This window comes from Platalea leucorodia (assembly GCF_965183815.1).
Source record: "Platalea leucorodia genome assembly, chromosome: 4".
Taxonomy (NCBI): Eukaryota; Metazoa; Chordata; class Aves; order Pelecaniformes; family Threskiornithidae; genus Platalea; species Platalea leucorodia.
Window position 1 is genome coordinate 52,289,949 of NC_138826.1, and position 15,493 is coordinate 52,305,441.

At 40.5% G+C, this 15,493-nt stretch overlaps 1 protein-coding gene across 2 annotated transcripts in view; it reads right to left on the bottom strand.

Annotated features, from left to right (window-relative positions):
* STK38L (serine/threonine kinase 38 like) overlaps positions 1–15,493 on the bottom strand; it is a 53,230-nt gene that overhangs the window by 10,759 nt on the left and 26,978 nt on the right. For both annotated transcript variants that reach the window (XM_082310339.1, XM_082310340.1), the window contains exons 2-11: positions 12,980–13,124; positions 11,060–11,111; positions 9,073–9,195; positions 8,387–8,470; positions 5,771–5,894; positions 5,059–5,213; positions 4,114–4,216; positions 3,250–3,311; positions 1,360–1,477; positions 815–938 (exon numbers count right to left, since the gene is read on the bottom strand). In XM_082310339.1, coding sequence (XP_082166465.1) covers positions 815–938; positions 1,360–1,477; positions 3,250–3,311; positions 4,114–4,216; positions 5,059–5,213; positions 5,771–5,894; positions 8,387–8,470; positions 9,073–9,195; positions 11,060–11,111; positions 12,980–13,113 — 1,079 coding nt within the window. In that variant the 5' untranslated portion in view covers positions 13,114–13,124. The remainder of the gene's footprint in view (positions 1–814; positions 939–1,359; positions 1,478–3,249; positions 3,312–4,113; positions 4,217–5,058; positions 5,214–5,770; positions 5,895–8,386; positions 8,471–9,072; positions 9,196–11,059; positions 11,112–12,979; positions 13,125–15,493) is intronic.

The following is a 15,493-nucleotide window of genomic DNA, read 5'->3' on the forward strand; positions in this document are numbered from 1 at the left end:
CAGGATGCTGACAACACACAGGAGAAGTTAAGCAGAACACTAGAGAAATAGACACTGAAAATGTAATAAAACTGTTATACACAAACTTATTAATGAGGATTAGCAATAATTAAATAATTTGAACTGTTGGTATCACTGTAACTGGATTAAGAATAACTGTTGTATGTGTTATGTTTGTTGTATGCTACTGCAGCACTGCTTGGACTCGTAATAAATTCTAGTTCTTGGCTCTGCCTCTGAAGTACATTCCCCTTTTTGCCTGTAACAAAATTGTGTACGCTTGTAATATTATCTTGGGGGGGAGAAATCAAAGCCAAAAACCATATCCCCCCAAACCTCCCAGGACAAGAGAGCATTTCTGCCCGACCTTGACACCAAAACCCCTTGCAAAAACTTCAATGCAAACTGAATGGATTAAAAACTGTCATTTTGGAAAAAGTGAGTAAATCCAAAACATCCAAAGATTTATGTTCAGCGCATTAAACGCTGGTAAGCGGTTATTTTCTAATTGCCTCCGAGAAGAGAAAAATTGTGCATTAATCACCTTTCCCCCCCCCCCCCCCAGTCTGCTCTGTTTCTCCTGATACTGTGGTACAATCAAGATTATTACAGCTTATTCCTTCATATCAAACAAATGGCAAAGGGAAAAAGACTAAACAAACAAACAACAACAACAAATCCATCAAGGATGGTGACAAAGAAGAAACCAACTTTCCCTCCAATCTAAAGCTTCCTTCATGCAGAACCAAAAGTTAACCTAACGGAAGATGACTATGTCTGGGTGAGTGGCCAGAAGTGAGCTTTTGTCACTGACCTTAGAATTAAATCCTTTGCTTTCTCTGAAATGGGCACCTCTGGAGGAAATACCAACGTTTCTTTCCAGTTCATAACTTTCCTATAAGTCTCTTGTGGCGTTTCCGAGCAGAAAGGTGGATATCCTGCACAAACAAAGAGAAAAATTAACAAGCTTTTCTCAGAAGAGGAAAGTGACCTGCGCCTCTGCTTTTGCCACTACGGCTCCCAAATCTAACAAGTAGTACTAGCCAAAAGTTTTCTCTTTTGTAATGCAACATTAAAGGTTATTTTATTACTTCCAAGTAATGAGACTGAACCTCAAAAACATTTAATAGTGCACAGTTATTCACTGAAACAACTGACTGAGGCTGCATCTCTTGCTGTCTTCTTGGAAAGGTGGGAGGACTTCAGAGTTTTACAGAAGCTAAATTTGGGGTTTTCTTCAGGTAGAACTGAATGAAATTCTGGTATCTCCACTATGCAGGGGATCAGACTCGGTGAACTAATGGACCCTGTTACCTTTGAACCCTGTAAGTGATTCTTAAGTTGGGATCTTTAACGTACCTATTAGCATTTCATACATAATCACTCCCAAAGACCACCAGTCACACAGCTTGTTGTACCCAGTCTGCATAAATACTTCTGGTGCAATGTAATCTGGGGTTCCAACAGTAGAATAAGCCTGGAAAAAAAGAATAAACTCTTTAAAAGATAAATACTACATTTTTACACTTTGCAAAACCTTTTCCTGGGGAGTCACATATAGGACCTTGTTATTTGGATGGACAAGAACACTTAATTTGAGAATTCACAGTATCTAAAAATCCCAAGAACATTATTCTTTTACATGAGTAAGCACAGAGAACCTTGAAAGTAAATGGAAATCATCCTCCTAAATGTGATGAAATCATAGAATATTCCCACTGCAATATCAGAAGGTCATATTAGCTAAAGTTTCAGGTAGCCATATTACTAAAATACCCAATAAGTTCTGTTGTTGTTGTTGTAGGTTTTGGGTTTTTTTTTTGTTTGTTTGTTTTTTTAAAAGGGATAACCTGTGGTAGATTCCCACGTGTGACACTCGTGATACGCTAGCTGTTCCATGTATTACCTTGTCTTTATTACAAAATTAACTTGAGCTCTTACTGGACCCAGGCTCCATCCTTTTAACCTTTTAAATGTGCAGCCTAGATGATTCTGGCTAAGGACTAAATCTTGAGCTATTCGGGAATTTCTCTTTACTGATGGAAAATTTTGCACAGAGCAAAGGAGGAAGAAAAAAACAAAACCCAACAAAAAAACCCACAAAACCAAAAAAGTCCACCAAAACCAGTTTTGCCAGAAAAATCTTTTACTTTCATTGGTCTGACCAGAAACAAAATACTTCATTTTATTGAACTGAGCCAAAACATTTGGTTCTGAATCAGTGAAAAACCAAGAATATGGCTCCTTTTCAAATAGCATTGATCCAAGTTGTCGTTTTGGCCTTTTCTCTCTGTCGGACTGTCTCATGATTCACCTAGCTTCACCGCACAGTTCTGCCACGTCAGTCTTTACTGACCTGGAGATGTAGTCTTTTCAGGGATGCAACTCCAAGCGGAGTAAGGGTGTGAAATACAGCCCTTATGAGGCAGTATGATTGCAATGTAATCTCATTATGTCTCATGAGGAAAGAAAAAACACCACCAAAGCTTTTTGGGAATACTGCAGCATATCACTTTTTAAACAGTGTGTGCAAAATAAAAAAGTTCCAAAATTTGAAAACTGAAGTTTTTGCAACTGCTGTTTGGTGAAAATCACAAGCAGGGCTGAAATTCTGAAATCCCTTGGCTGACAGATACTTTCCTTTGATTCAGTTAATGCCAGAGCTCCCTTTATTTCTTGATCACTTTTCATTATAAACCCAGGCTTCAGCACTCCAGTTCCAATACCCTCTACTGCCTTTCCATCACATTCCTGTTCAGCAGAAGGACAAACAAGTTTTCCCCACAATTCTCTAAAGAACCACGCAGCTAGGCATCTTCTTGTGACACTGGACTTGTGACTGCAGGAATTAAACCCAGGTGTTCACACACAGTGTCAATACCAGGTCAGTGTAGGAGACAAACTCAAGATACAGCTTTGCTAAGCAGTTACTGACACCTGAGGTTAGTTAGTCCAGATGCTCATAAGGGAATCAAAGGCATAGAGAAGAGCAGGGTCTTGCTAGTCACAGCTCTGAAAACAGACAGACAAAGCAACCCTGATCTCTGAGCTATTCCACAACCGGAATCACTGGACCACCTTCTTTTTAGTTATTTGCAATTTTGGGAGCTTGAAGAGAGTGACATCTGTAAGGAATAAGGGCCTTTCAAGTTTTTAAAAACCAGTAGCATTAATGCCAAGTTTTTATGTAACATTTTCTGTAAATAGTTTAAAAGAAAAAAAAAATTATACATAATTTTATTAACTCACCAGCTGTCGCCTGTTCTTCTTCCATGTTTCTGCTTTTCTCTTTGAGTTCATATTCTGAAATGCTAATTTACAAAATAGTTATTAGATAATAAATGCATTTGTGAGAATTAAAAGAAAAGATTGATAACGTTCTGTTTTCAAAGAATGACTGTTTTGTATCTTTAGAATGCTTTAGTCTAGAAACAAATACTTGATTATAACTGGAGATGGGAAAATGAATAACTACTGTCCAATATGCAGCTGAAACTCATGTAAGTAGGACACATGATCAGCAATTCTAAATTAGAATTTGCTAAAAGTTTTACAGATTGATCTGAGATCAGCAGCACTTACTATTGCAGCTGGCAACATATATTCAGATACGGGCAATGCTGTTTTAAGCAACGAGTGAAGAATCCAAGAAGAACTGCAGAGGAATTTTACATTTGTAGAATAAAACACTAATGTGGATGTGTCACCAAGGCACAACACCAAGGTTGTTGATGAACAATTTTACTCCTAATAAAAGCTTCATGAGATTGTCACTGACTTCAGTAAGTCAGCACATGAAACCTATGTCCCTTCTGAAAGAGTATTTCTGTAACTTCACTAACACTGTTATGAAAAATACATTAAAATATAGATACACCACATTATGTGTATTTGTATCTGTGTACAAATGTGCAAAAATACATTAGCACTGCAGAAATCATCATTTCTTTCCTGTGAAATGCTTCCATGTCCTGGGGAACATGCATTTCCAGTTTTCCAAGTAAATGCAACCAGCCTGACCAATCTTGCTTAACCCAGCAGAAATAAATTATGATGTGGCATAGCTGCAGCTCATAACTATTTAAATGTTTAACTAGGACACCTTATACTTACAGAAATCACTTGGCGGGTTGTGTGTAAGATTCCTGTAGAACTCGGTTCTGTGAGCTTTCTTTAAACCTGTGCATAGCCCAAAATCAGACAGTTTTACATGACCCTAAAAAAATCAGAGAAGATAAGAACATAATTTAGAATGACAGTGCTTGAAAAAGAAAGTCTTCATAACTGCACTTGCCTTCTCAGGCCATCATGGACTCGCACAGGACTATCTAATCCAGGACAAGTAGGCAAATAATGACTGAATCTTGAGGTACTGCAAGAGTGTGTTTTTTCTCAAAAGGGTTATTGCCCCCTGGGAATAGTTACATCTGCAATTCTGCAACTGCTGAGGGCAGCTAGTTTGCCTGTTTTTTGTTTTGAACTGGATACCGCTGAGACTGAGAATGCCTCCAGGACAAAATTCCTTTGCTTTGTTTTGATAGTAACCTGCTTTTAATCAGGTTTCCAGACATCAATGCTAGATGGTCTACAGATTTGTGTATGATGCTTACTGAGTCCATTTCATGGCTCGCTATAGTCAGTCTAACAGACAGAGTGTTTCCACTGGTGAGTGGGTAATAAAAAAAAAAAAAAAAAAAAGATAACTGCAGGAATTGAACTGATTATTTAGCATTGTCTGAATGTTTCATGCTTTCATTTGTCTTGAAGTAACTAAGTGTATCAGTTTTTAATGTGTATGACTATGAGCATCTGGACACCCTAAGTGAAAGGCTTGCCTTAAAAGGGTTAAAAGGCTTTCCAACAAAAAACAAGGGCAGCTTTGCTTTGTTTAAGTACACTAGTGTTCTACAAGGAAAAGAAAGTGACCACTTTCTGCCTTTACTCCAGCTAGTTTAAAGTCACCAGTGTGGCACTACTGGTTCCCACCGAACCACTATAAATGGTATAGTGCAGACTGAGATGTTTAAAGCACAGGCAGTTTACATGTACATTACATGCCTTAGCATCCAGCAGAAGGTTATCTGGTTTAATATCTCTGTGGATGAATCCCAGCTGGTGAATAGCATCTATGGCCAGCACAGTTTCAGAAATGTAAAACTGTGTCTCCTCTTCTGATAAGGTGTCTTTCTTCATTAGTAAGGTCATCATGTCACCTAATCACAGAGCAGAAAATACAGCTTAGAAATCAGAACATTTTAATCACAAGACTAATTCTATGTGAAACCCCAGTAGAATCCAAATTTAACCTTAACTGGCCTTATAGCTACTAATTATAAAACTATTACTGCAAGGACCTACAAACCCAACATACTTTTTTAGTAAACTGGATGTCTAACTGTTGAAAATCCTAAATAGGAATTTTAACTGGATAGCCCAGGAAGATACGGTGAATTTTAATGCATAATACATGTATTGCATGTATTTACTAGCTCTGTGTATTGCATATATTTACTTCCTTCAGCAGTAAAAAGCAGAACATTGGATCAGAATAATTATTTAATCCAAGTCTATTTTAACATCTCTCCATAACCTTTCTCTTTCCCCTAAAAATCAGGAGTGGTTACCTTACTGGGACTTCATTTAAAAGGACATTAAAGTTTTTTATTGTAACAAATTACACAGCATGCTTGTTTCTAACATTTTATGAAGCTGACAGCAGAAGCTAAGGAAGAAGTACTTCTATCACCTAACACCACAACATACAGCTTACCTCCAGGTAAGAACTCCATGATCAGGTAAAGATTTCTTTTATCCTGAAAGCTGTAAAACATTTTCACTACCCAGGCTCCATCTGCTTCAACCAAAATATCTCTTTCTGCTCGGATATGGGCCACCTAAAATAAAAAACAAACAAACAAAACTATTATTAAAGGACAATTTAAATATTTCATCAAGGAATGCCATATTATATTTCTAGTCCTACAATATAGTTTCTTCATTAAAGATCGTGAAAATATTTTTCATACTCTTTTTCATATTCATATTTTTCATAGTTTTTACTAGATCCTACACAGTCCTCACAAAATACCCAGCAGAAGCCCACAGAAGTCAACTCAATGTTGAAAATAACTGTTCACACAACTTGGCAGAAGCAGTCTCTAGAAACACAAAGCATAGCTCATTAAGCTGTCTCTGTTTATTGGAAAGAACTGAAAAAGCTGGTGGAAGAGTGCAATTCCCTTTTTTACTATACCCTAAAATGAAACAGGAACCTTCAAAAAAATTACAGAGCTGACCATCACAGAGCTTTATACGGTACTGTAAGCTCAGACAAAAATTTAATGTGCAACTCAAGGTGCAAATACTGACAAAATTATTGGAAAAGGCCAGAGCTGGTCTTAAAGAATGCAAAACCCAAGAGGTAAAATGGTAGATGCATTCTGATTCCTGTCAGAAGTTATCAGATTTCTCATATATGTATACAAAGAAACAAAAAACTAATAGCTACTTCTACACAGATATCTCACAGTTTAAACTTGGCAAGATAAGCCTGGGGAATCTTCTCTAGCAAAAGCGACAGAGTGCCTAAACTAATTACTTCCCGAAAAACCCCATTTTGGGGTTTTTGGTCAAGTGCCTTGGCCAAGTGGGAACAGGGCTGGGATGAGCGTCAGCCCTTACAGATGACGGCAGGTAGCAAACAGTTCAGTGGCCAGCATTAAAGCAGTGCAAAAATGGTCAGGGTCTTGGGCTATTTAAGGGGGGGTGGGGAAGGGAAGAGAAAATGGAGCCGTTCCTCCAAGTGATGTGCACGAAGCTGGCCCAGAACTGATACAGCCACCACTGCTGCTGATGTTGGTCCTGGGCAAGTGAGTTTGGGAACGTCTGACCTCGCTCAGGATATTCCAGTCCCAGCTGAGGTTTTTGAAAAGATATACTGAGAGCTGCTACCCCATGAATTCACTGGAAACTAAGAGTAATAGAGATTGGAGGAGAGGTGAGTGTTTCACTAGAACGTACACTCATCCTGAAGGAACGTGACAGGAATAAAATGAAATGGAAAAGTGTTTCTTGACAGCTGTAAGATTTTCATTATTCAGACACCAGAAAGCAACTTCTGGAGAGGAAGTATGTACCACTATTCCAGCTTTGAGGGCTATTTCCAATAAGCAGCAGAGTCTTCTGCGTCTCTTCCCCAGTTTTACTGGCCAGGAGCATCTTTATGCCTGTATCTGCTTTTCACAGGGTTTCATAGAGCAATGGGTTCTCTCTGTAGGAAACTCTGATTTATCTAGCTCTATCTATTCTCGTTAGAATTTCTTTCCACCCTCCACTCCTCAATGTAGCTATAAAATATAGTATTAAAACCTTGCTTAAAACACAGCTAGGATATCTCCCAGAGCTATCAGGCTTGGGAGAAAAAAAAAAACAAAACCCAAACTTAATTTTCTTGTATTTGTATCCTGTGTTGCATTCCATTGAACAAACCAGGCAATGAAAATTACAGCAGATAAACACTCTCCAGGGAAGATTACAGTCCCAAACTAAATGGAGAGTGTGAGCTCAGCCTCCTTGCCACATCAGGTTATGAAATGGGGGCAGGACTTCAACCAGAGGGCCACACACATCCTGGCTGCTGTGCAGGACGTGCTGCTCCTCTGGTTCCCTATATTCAAGGCATGGGATCGAGGAGACAAAAAGCCTGCGCCAGGAAAAAAAATGAAGTACAAGTAGGGAAACGTAATACAAGAGCAAATGATGGGTAAGGTTTGGACAAGTAAGGTAAGTCCTCTTTTATCTGCCCTTTCGCTTGAGACATCCACACTTACTTCTTTGCTTTGTGGTGCTGAAGTACTTACTGTTTCCCACCAGGAATTTGCAGTGAATTGTTAACTAAAATGTAAAAGCAAAAACCAAACCAAACCAAACTAACAAGACGACAAGACCCAACTAAAAATGAAAACAAAGCCAATGAACAATGTGACATCTGTTGGTATCTAACCATCAAAAGAAAACACCAAGTGCTCTCAGTTTTTACTTTGGCTCAGTATTACTTTACAAGAAGCATTTTCCTTGAAATGCAATTTTACAGATTAAGCACTATAAGGTCTGCACTGATAAAGGAAGAGAGAAAAGATATCTTTGTCACTATTCCAAATTGGTTGTAAATAAAACATTTTAAAAAATGCTGTTACACAACCTTATTTCCTAACTTCTACTTATTCTTTTGTACTGTGATAGCAACTCCATAGATGCTTTGGACTGCTATACCATTACTGGGGCTTTCAAAGTGGAAAATATGACCAAATAGTATCTGCCACATAGAACTTCAGCAATTTTCCAGACAGCGTAAGTTTGAAAGCTAGGGGGCTTATACAACACAAACCTGCTCTTTCTCCAGCATATCTGCTTTTCTTAATATCTTCATTGCGTAAATATGGCCTGTATCCTTCTTCTGAACAAGGCGTACCTATAATGAGAAATATAACCCAATCAACCTTCTCTACCTCAGAAACTAGACCCCACCGTGAAATCTACTGGAAGGCTCAAAATTGGTGGGCATGGAAAAGTTCTTTTGTTAAACACTTAAAAACACATGGAAAAAAAATAAATATTTCTACACCATGTACAACACTAACACTAGGGATGAACACATAGTTTGAAGTAGTTATTGTTTTAGGAAAAGTTAGCAGGCACACTAAATTCCAGGTAGCTGTGAGATTGTTTACAATAAAAATTCAGGAGCAGATACGACCGTGATGTTACCCAGGTCAGGGAGAATGTTTACGGAGAGGAGCTCTGCAACTGCAAATCCATCATTTCAGGGGGCCACACAGGCAACACCACTCTGGGCTAATAGGAAGCTGTGGGAAACTAAGGGCCTCTCCAGGGACCCTGAGAAATCAATGCACATAATTCATTACTGGACTTATTACACTTGTACAGTTACTCAAATAGCTATTCTTCTGCAGTAAAACTCCCCAACTGGAACTTTTTATTCTGCAATTAAAATGTTTCATTTTAATGTTCAATCCAATTTTAATATCCTGTTCAAGCAAGAATGCCACAAACCTCCCCAAAAGCTCCTCTTCCTATAACTTTTAAAGATTCAAAGTCATCCAAGCCAAGTCTAGTCCTCTTCAGTCGCAGAAACTCTGTTTCTTTGCGAGCGTGTTGTGACCTGCGCAGTTTTTTCTAAGGAGACACATACACAGACATTTATAAGTCATTTGACAGTAGAAAGTCAAGATATACCATCTGCCTTCCATTAGGGATTACAGAGAAAATGGAAAAGGAGAAGTCTTTCTTAATTTCTCAAAGTATGGTCCACGAGCACAGTCTTTTATATAGAGGCCTCAGGCCCAGTTTCACTTTTTTGGGAGGGCTGTTTTGTTTTTTTTATTACTTAGATATAAAGAAACAGTAATAAAAATTAATAATAATATTAATTTAAAAAATCATACTGGTTCAAACAAAGTACATCAGTCCAAAAGCTAAAGTCACTAGTGAGGCAAGGACTCTTGTTTTTGGGCAGTGTGAAGGATCAATAAAAGCTGAAACTTGCACCCTACCGAAAAGAGTGACGACAGGCAACAAGGAGCCTAACAGGCAGCAGAGATCCAACTTACGCTATCTATAGCAAAATCCATTTGGTTTAGGGCAGGCAAACACTCGTATTTGAAAGAAAAATCTGTCCAAATCCTGTCATATGTTTTGTTCTATAAAAACGTCAATGGGATTCACCCTGAGAGAAGACAAACGCTGACCTATGCTCCCAAAGATGCTGAGATCTCAGAGGCTGCTAGTGAGACCCATCGATCAGGCACCTGCCAGGTTTTGTACTAGGATGACAGTGCCATTTAAATCCACAAGATGGCATTATGCACCCACACTTGCTTCTCCCTCTCCTAGAAGTTACAGCAGCCACACAAACTCAGAAATGACCGAGGCACTGTTCCTACTTCTTTGCCTGCCTATCCTGAAGGCAGTACAGGCAGCTGTGCTGTGATGAACCTCAGAAAAGCAACTTATTGACCAAAGTTCTGAGAGATGCCAACTGGACAAAGATCCCTCCTCATCCGTATCCAAACGGAGCAAGGGTATGCCCAGTTTATTGTTTAAATCAACAACAACAAAAAAAAAGGTTCAGGATTTTGCTTTCTACACACTCCTTCCAAGGGCATCTCACCTTTTTTTCTTGCCAAACATAATGGCAAGCAATTTTAATCTTTGAAAAGCATACTATATACTTGCTGCGGCCACGTGTCTCATGACTAAGGGTGTGTCACAGTTTAATCCCAACCAGCAGCTAAGCACCACGCAGCCGCTTGCTCCCCCTCCCCCTCTGGATGGGATGGGGGAGAGAATCAGAATGGTAAAGTGAGAAGACTTGCAGGTTGAGATAAGAACAGTTTAATTGAAATGAAATAAAATAAAATAATAATAATAACGGTAGTAATAGTGAAAAGGAAAACGACAAAAAAAAGCAAAACCCAGGTGATGCAACTGCTCACCACCTGCCCACTGATGCCCAGCCAGTTCCCGAGCAGCGATCGCTGCCCCTCAGCCAGCTCCCCCAGTTTCTAAACTCAGCATGACATCATACGTTGTGGCATGGCCCTGTGGCCAGCCTGGGTCAGCCCCCCCGGCTGTGCCCCCTCCCAGCTTCTTGTGCACCTGGCAGAGCATGGGAAGCTGCAAAAAGTCCTTGACCAGTGTAAGCCCTACTTAGCAACAACTAAAACATCAGCGTGTTATCAACATTATTCTCATCCTAAATCCAAAACACAGCACTACGCCAGCTACTAAGAAGAAAATTAAGTTTACCTCAGCTGAAACCAGGACATGGTGGCAGGAAAAGCCTTAGGTATCACAAGTATCATTCAAGTGTATTCACAGCTTCCCTAATAAGCAAGTTATTTACAGGGGCAACATTCATTTACAAAATAAAACTTAACGTCATGCTAGCTAATGTTTCTGTAAGCTCCTCAAATGCCAGTTTGAAGTAGTGCGACAAAAGCAAAGGAGTCTCTTCAAAAGTTACTTAAGTAGTATTTACCTCCTCATCTGCGAGGCCCTCCTCTTCCATAGCCACTTCTAGCTTCTTCTGCCTGTGAAGGAGATTGCTTTTTTTTATTATTTATTAAAAACAAACATAACACTACAGCAAGACAATGCCTTTACTTTACATATTCCAGATACCAAAGAATTTGCCTCAGATGGAAATTTGAAGACTTACTGCCCACTCCATCCATTTATACATTTGTGACCAAAGCTGTTGAAAATGTATAAGCAAATCTAAGCACATACTTACGTATTTGCAGAATTAGGCATTAAAGGTCCAAACATATAATCGCTCTAATGACTTATATTTCTTCATATAACCTTCTTGAACGAAGGCTGGTTTTATCAATTAGGATTACGAATCAGAATAAACATTGGGTTTTTTTCACCATTTCCATCTCAGCTCTACCTCCAACACCTCAGCTAGCTTCAGCTTTCACCCCCAGTCTCAGCCTTGCTGACCTTTGCCTGGTCACACAACTGGTCCTGCTCCCCCTCCCCCTGCGCCAACTCACTCTACGCCCCTGGATTCACCATCATCTCCTCCCAGTGTCCGGCCTGGGCCAGGCCTCACCAGTCCTGGGGCTCCTCCAGCTGGTGCCATGCCAGGCTGGGAGGGTCTAAGCAGGGAGCGAAGCCTGGGAGTACCCCACAGACGGCAGGGGGTCAGCATGTGGCAACGCGTTTCCTGGACCCCTCTTTTTCCGCCGGCGGGATGCTTCTTTATGACTGTCAGGGCGCAGCTTTCAGAAAGCTGGTTACACACTAGCAGCAGCCAAGAGTTCAAAGGCTGGGTGCGAGGCTGCTGGCGTCTTTCCTCACTTGGGGAAGTACAGCAGGATCCCCTAAATTAAAGGCCCTCGGTAGACAGTCTATTCTTCTAACTAGAAGCAACTCAATTACATGGGATAATGACTAAATATGATGAAGAGAGAAACCCTGCTGCTCAGCTGAAAGCCCCTCAATTAAAAACATATTACCAGGGGAACGATAATTTCACATGCTGATGACAATTTGAAACACAACATTCATTACAATCAAATGCTTGATGCTTTGACACTTAATTCAAGTAGCACTTCAACACATTGGAGGCAGAATTGGGCACCGATGAGAGAAGTTAAAGTGGAGATGACCAATGCATACTCCCACGCAAGGAGTACCAGTCAACACCACCACAGAAGAATTTAGAAGTGGGTATTACATTACCCCCAAAATTCTTCCTGCCCACCCAAGAGCCTCTCAAACCCTCCATCAACAACCTTATGCTCTTTACTGCCCCTTATTTCCACCCCAGGCCACCCCCACTTCTCTGCCTCCTTTCTTTACCCCATCACCCTGTCAAACACTTCTCCTATCAGTCCTGTTCCCTACCTCCTATACGCTCCCTTCTGCAGGGTTTATGAATCTCAGCGTGAGCTCCATGCTGCAGAGCATGAATAGACACCACAAGCCACTGCCTTACACAAAACCAAGTTACCACCCAGCAGCAGCTCTGCAGCATCTTCCTCTGTAGAGTTTATTCCCTGCGGCATGCGCAGAGGAATCGCAGGTCACCAGCCCCACACACAGAAGTGGAAACCTCGCACGTGCTGCGAAATAACACCCTGCAGAGAACAGTTTCTGCAAAGTTGTAATAATCTGATGAGCAGGTAAATCGTATGAGAACATCAAAAGTCGAGGTCCTTGGTCACGCAGTGACTGCTTGGTGCAGTAGCAGAGGATGTTCACAGGTCTACCAGCACAGCCAGCAGCTGAAAGGTAGCCCGTGCCCTTCAGGGATTAGATTCTTGTTACTAAGTACAGAAAAACTTCTGAGAACTGCTCTGTGCACGGGGATCAAAGTGCCCTTGAACAAACACTGCCAAAAGCCAACCAGAAAACGCTGAAGAGGAGTGAGAGGAAGCAGAGCCAGTACCTGGTTTCTCTCTCTTCGTGCTGTATAATTAGGTTGCTGTAGAAGTTCTCCAGCGTAAGTTTGGCCACCGTCACTCTCTCCCGGGTGTGGTTACTCATGGGAAAGGATGTTGTAGTCCCTGCAGTCATCGCCATGGTAACATGTACTGAAACAGAGCATGTCAAATCATTACTCACTTGAAAAAAAATTAATATATATATATTTTTTTATCCTCTTTCCCACTCTCCATCTCCAAATTCTTAGATGCTATAGAATTCACAAGGAATGCACTGTTCTTTAGATATAAGAAAGTCCATTAAAAAAACCCTGTATTATAAAATTATCCCAAGATAGCAGGAGGACTTAACTACCCACTCTCTAAAAAAATAACAACATGTTGGCAAAACAAAGGGTGAATCATAGCAAAGAATTATGCAGGCTATGGGCAGCGCTTGTCCACAAATGAGGAAAACGTACCTCCGGCAGACTGGAGCCCAGCCTGGGGGAGGGAAGAGGCAGCAGAGCACAGAAGGGAAAGGGGGAAGCGAGAGGAAGACCAGGCAGCTCCCACAGCTGGACATGTAACCAACTCTAGGACAACTTCAGAGTCCAGAAATGGTAGGTGCTACCAAACGGACAGGATAAAGTGAAAAAGTAAATGGACAAACCCCCTAATCCCATCCAGAGGAGAAGCTGTTTCAAGGACAGAAGATAGCCATTAAGTATCTTTGAATTGTAAAGCCACTCAACAAAGTTACATGTGGACAATTGGGGGGCTTTCTAGAAATTATCCCATGAAAACAAAATAATGGAATTGCCATATTTTAAATGGAAAACTTCTGTTGCTGTTTTTCTGTTTGGTTGGTTTTTTTAAAGCAACAACCAACCACCAAGAATAGAAAACCCTTCCCCACCACAAGGCCATTAGGCAGCAAGTCCTTCTGTTTATTTCCTATTTATAATCCTTTCCGACCACCTCATGCTGCTGATGAAGCGAGTGTTTTCTGGAGCAGTTGTTCCTTACAGAGCTCCCTGTGTTTGGATTCTCAGATTCGGGGTGTGGGGGGTGTGTGTGTGTGTGTGTGTGTGTGTGTGATGTCTTCTTATGCAGCTGTAAATATGTTACCATGTACAGTAGTTATAGGTCAGGGCACATGGTCACTGAGCACTTAAAAACTGGGAAGAACGAACAAAGAAGAAAGGCCGCTCTCTTCGATAGCTTTCATCTTGAACCCAAAGAAGTTGGATGTGCTAGAATAATGCTTTTAACGCTAGGAAAAGACATCTTAGGGCAGTCCTGAGTCCTTGCAACTGGTCTAGGGAAGCCAGGGGAGATTTAAAAAAACAAACAAACAAACAAAACCCAAAAAAACCAACCAAACAAAAAAACCCAAAAAACAACCCACCAAGGCAAGCACAGTTTGTCCTAGGACTCACGCCCTACCTGGAAGTGGGTTGAGGCACTTTAAGAGAGCCTCACGGACGGGAGCCACAAATAGCAGCATCTCAGCCCCGCGCTCATTTGTTCAGGTTGTTTTGGGGTTGGTTTTGGAAAATTACACAGAAGTACATACACTTCCTTTTGATTATTTACGTAATGCTTCTATTTCACCAGGGGATTTTGAGGAAGACAAATCCCAAATTAGGTTTATGATCTTCAATCATATCCTAATACCTTTTAAGGTGAACCGATTAAAGGTTTCATACAGAAGAAAAACTGCATGTCCACATCAGACGGGAAGACTGCTTATTTCTGCTCTGGGTTTTTTGTTTTGGATTTGCCTGCTACCCCCTGTGAAGATGGTATTTCATCTCGTGGATTTTTAATTGGATTTGGTGCGACAATAAGATACTTGTTGCCAGAAACACAGCTGCTGTGTCACAAATAGAGGCGTTTTATAGCATTATGTAGATATTATTTTAGCTGAGTATTTTGGAGCGCGCAAGACACCAGAGCTCTGAGAATAAAAATGTATCTTTCTATACATATACAGTGAAGTTTTAATAGCACTACAGCTGCTTTATGATGATGTCGATATTTCTATTTTTTAATCAAACTTTTATTCCCTTCAATTTTCTAATAAAGAAAGATGAGAGCTGTGAACTGTTAATAATATTTACTAAAAATTAAGGTGTTTATTCTTCACACAAACATGTACCCCATACTGGACACTTCTTGGAAAGCTGGAGAACTTGCCTCTGCTCTCCGTATTGAGTCCGTTATACAATACTACACTCTCTTTCTCCCTTGATAGGTGGGAAAAGATAATTATAAAACAGGTCTCTGAGAGCAAAACCTACAGCACGTTGACACACCCAAATCAAACCGAGCAACTGCTGACCACATGCTGGCATCTGCGATTAAGTTATTTCAAGAAATGAGCTAATAGAGTAAAAACCCGCCTTCTGATCATTTTGGAGCGTCAGGATAGCGTAGCATTAACCCAGGCTTGAAATGGATTAACCTTTACTTAAGGTATAATGAGTGCACTCTAGCACCGGCAAGCAACAGGGTATTTATCCTTTGCACGTCTT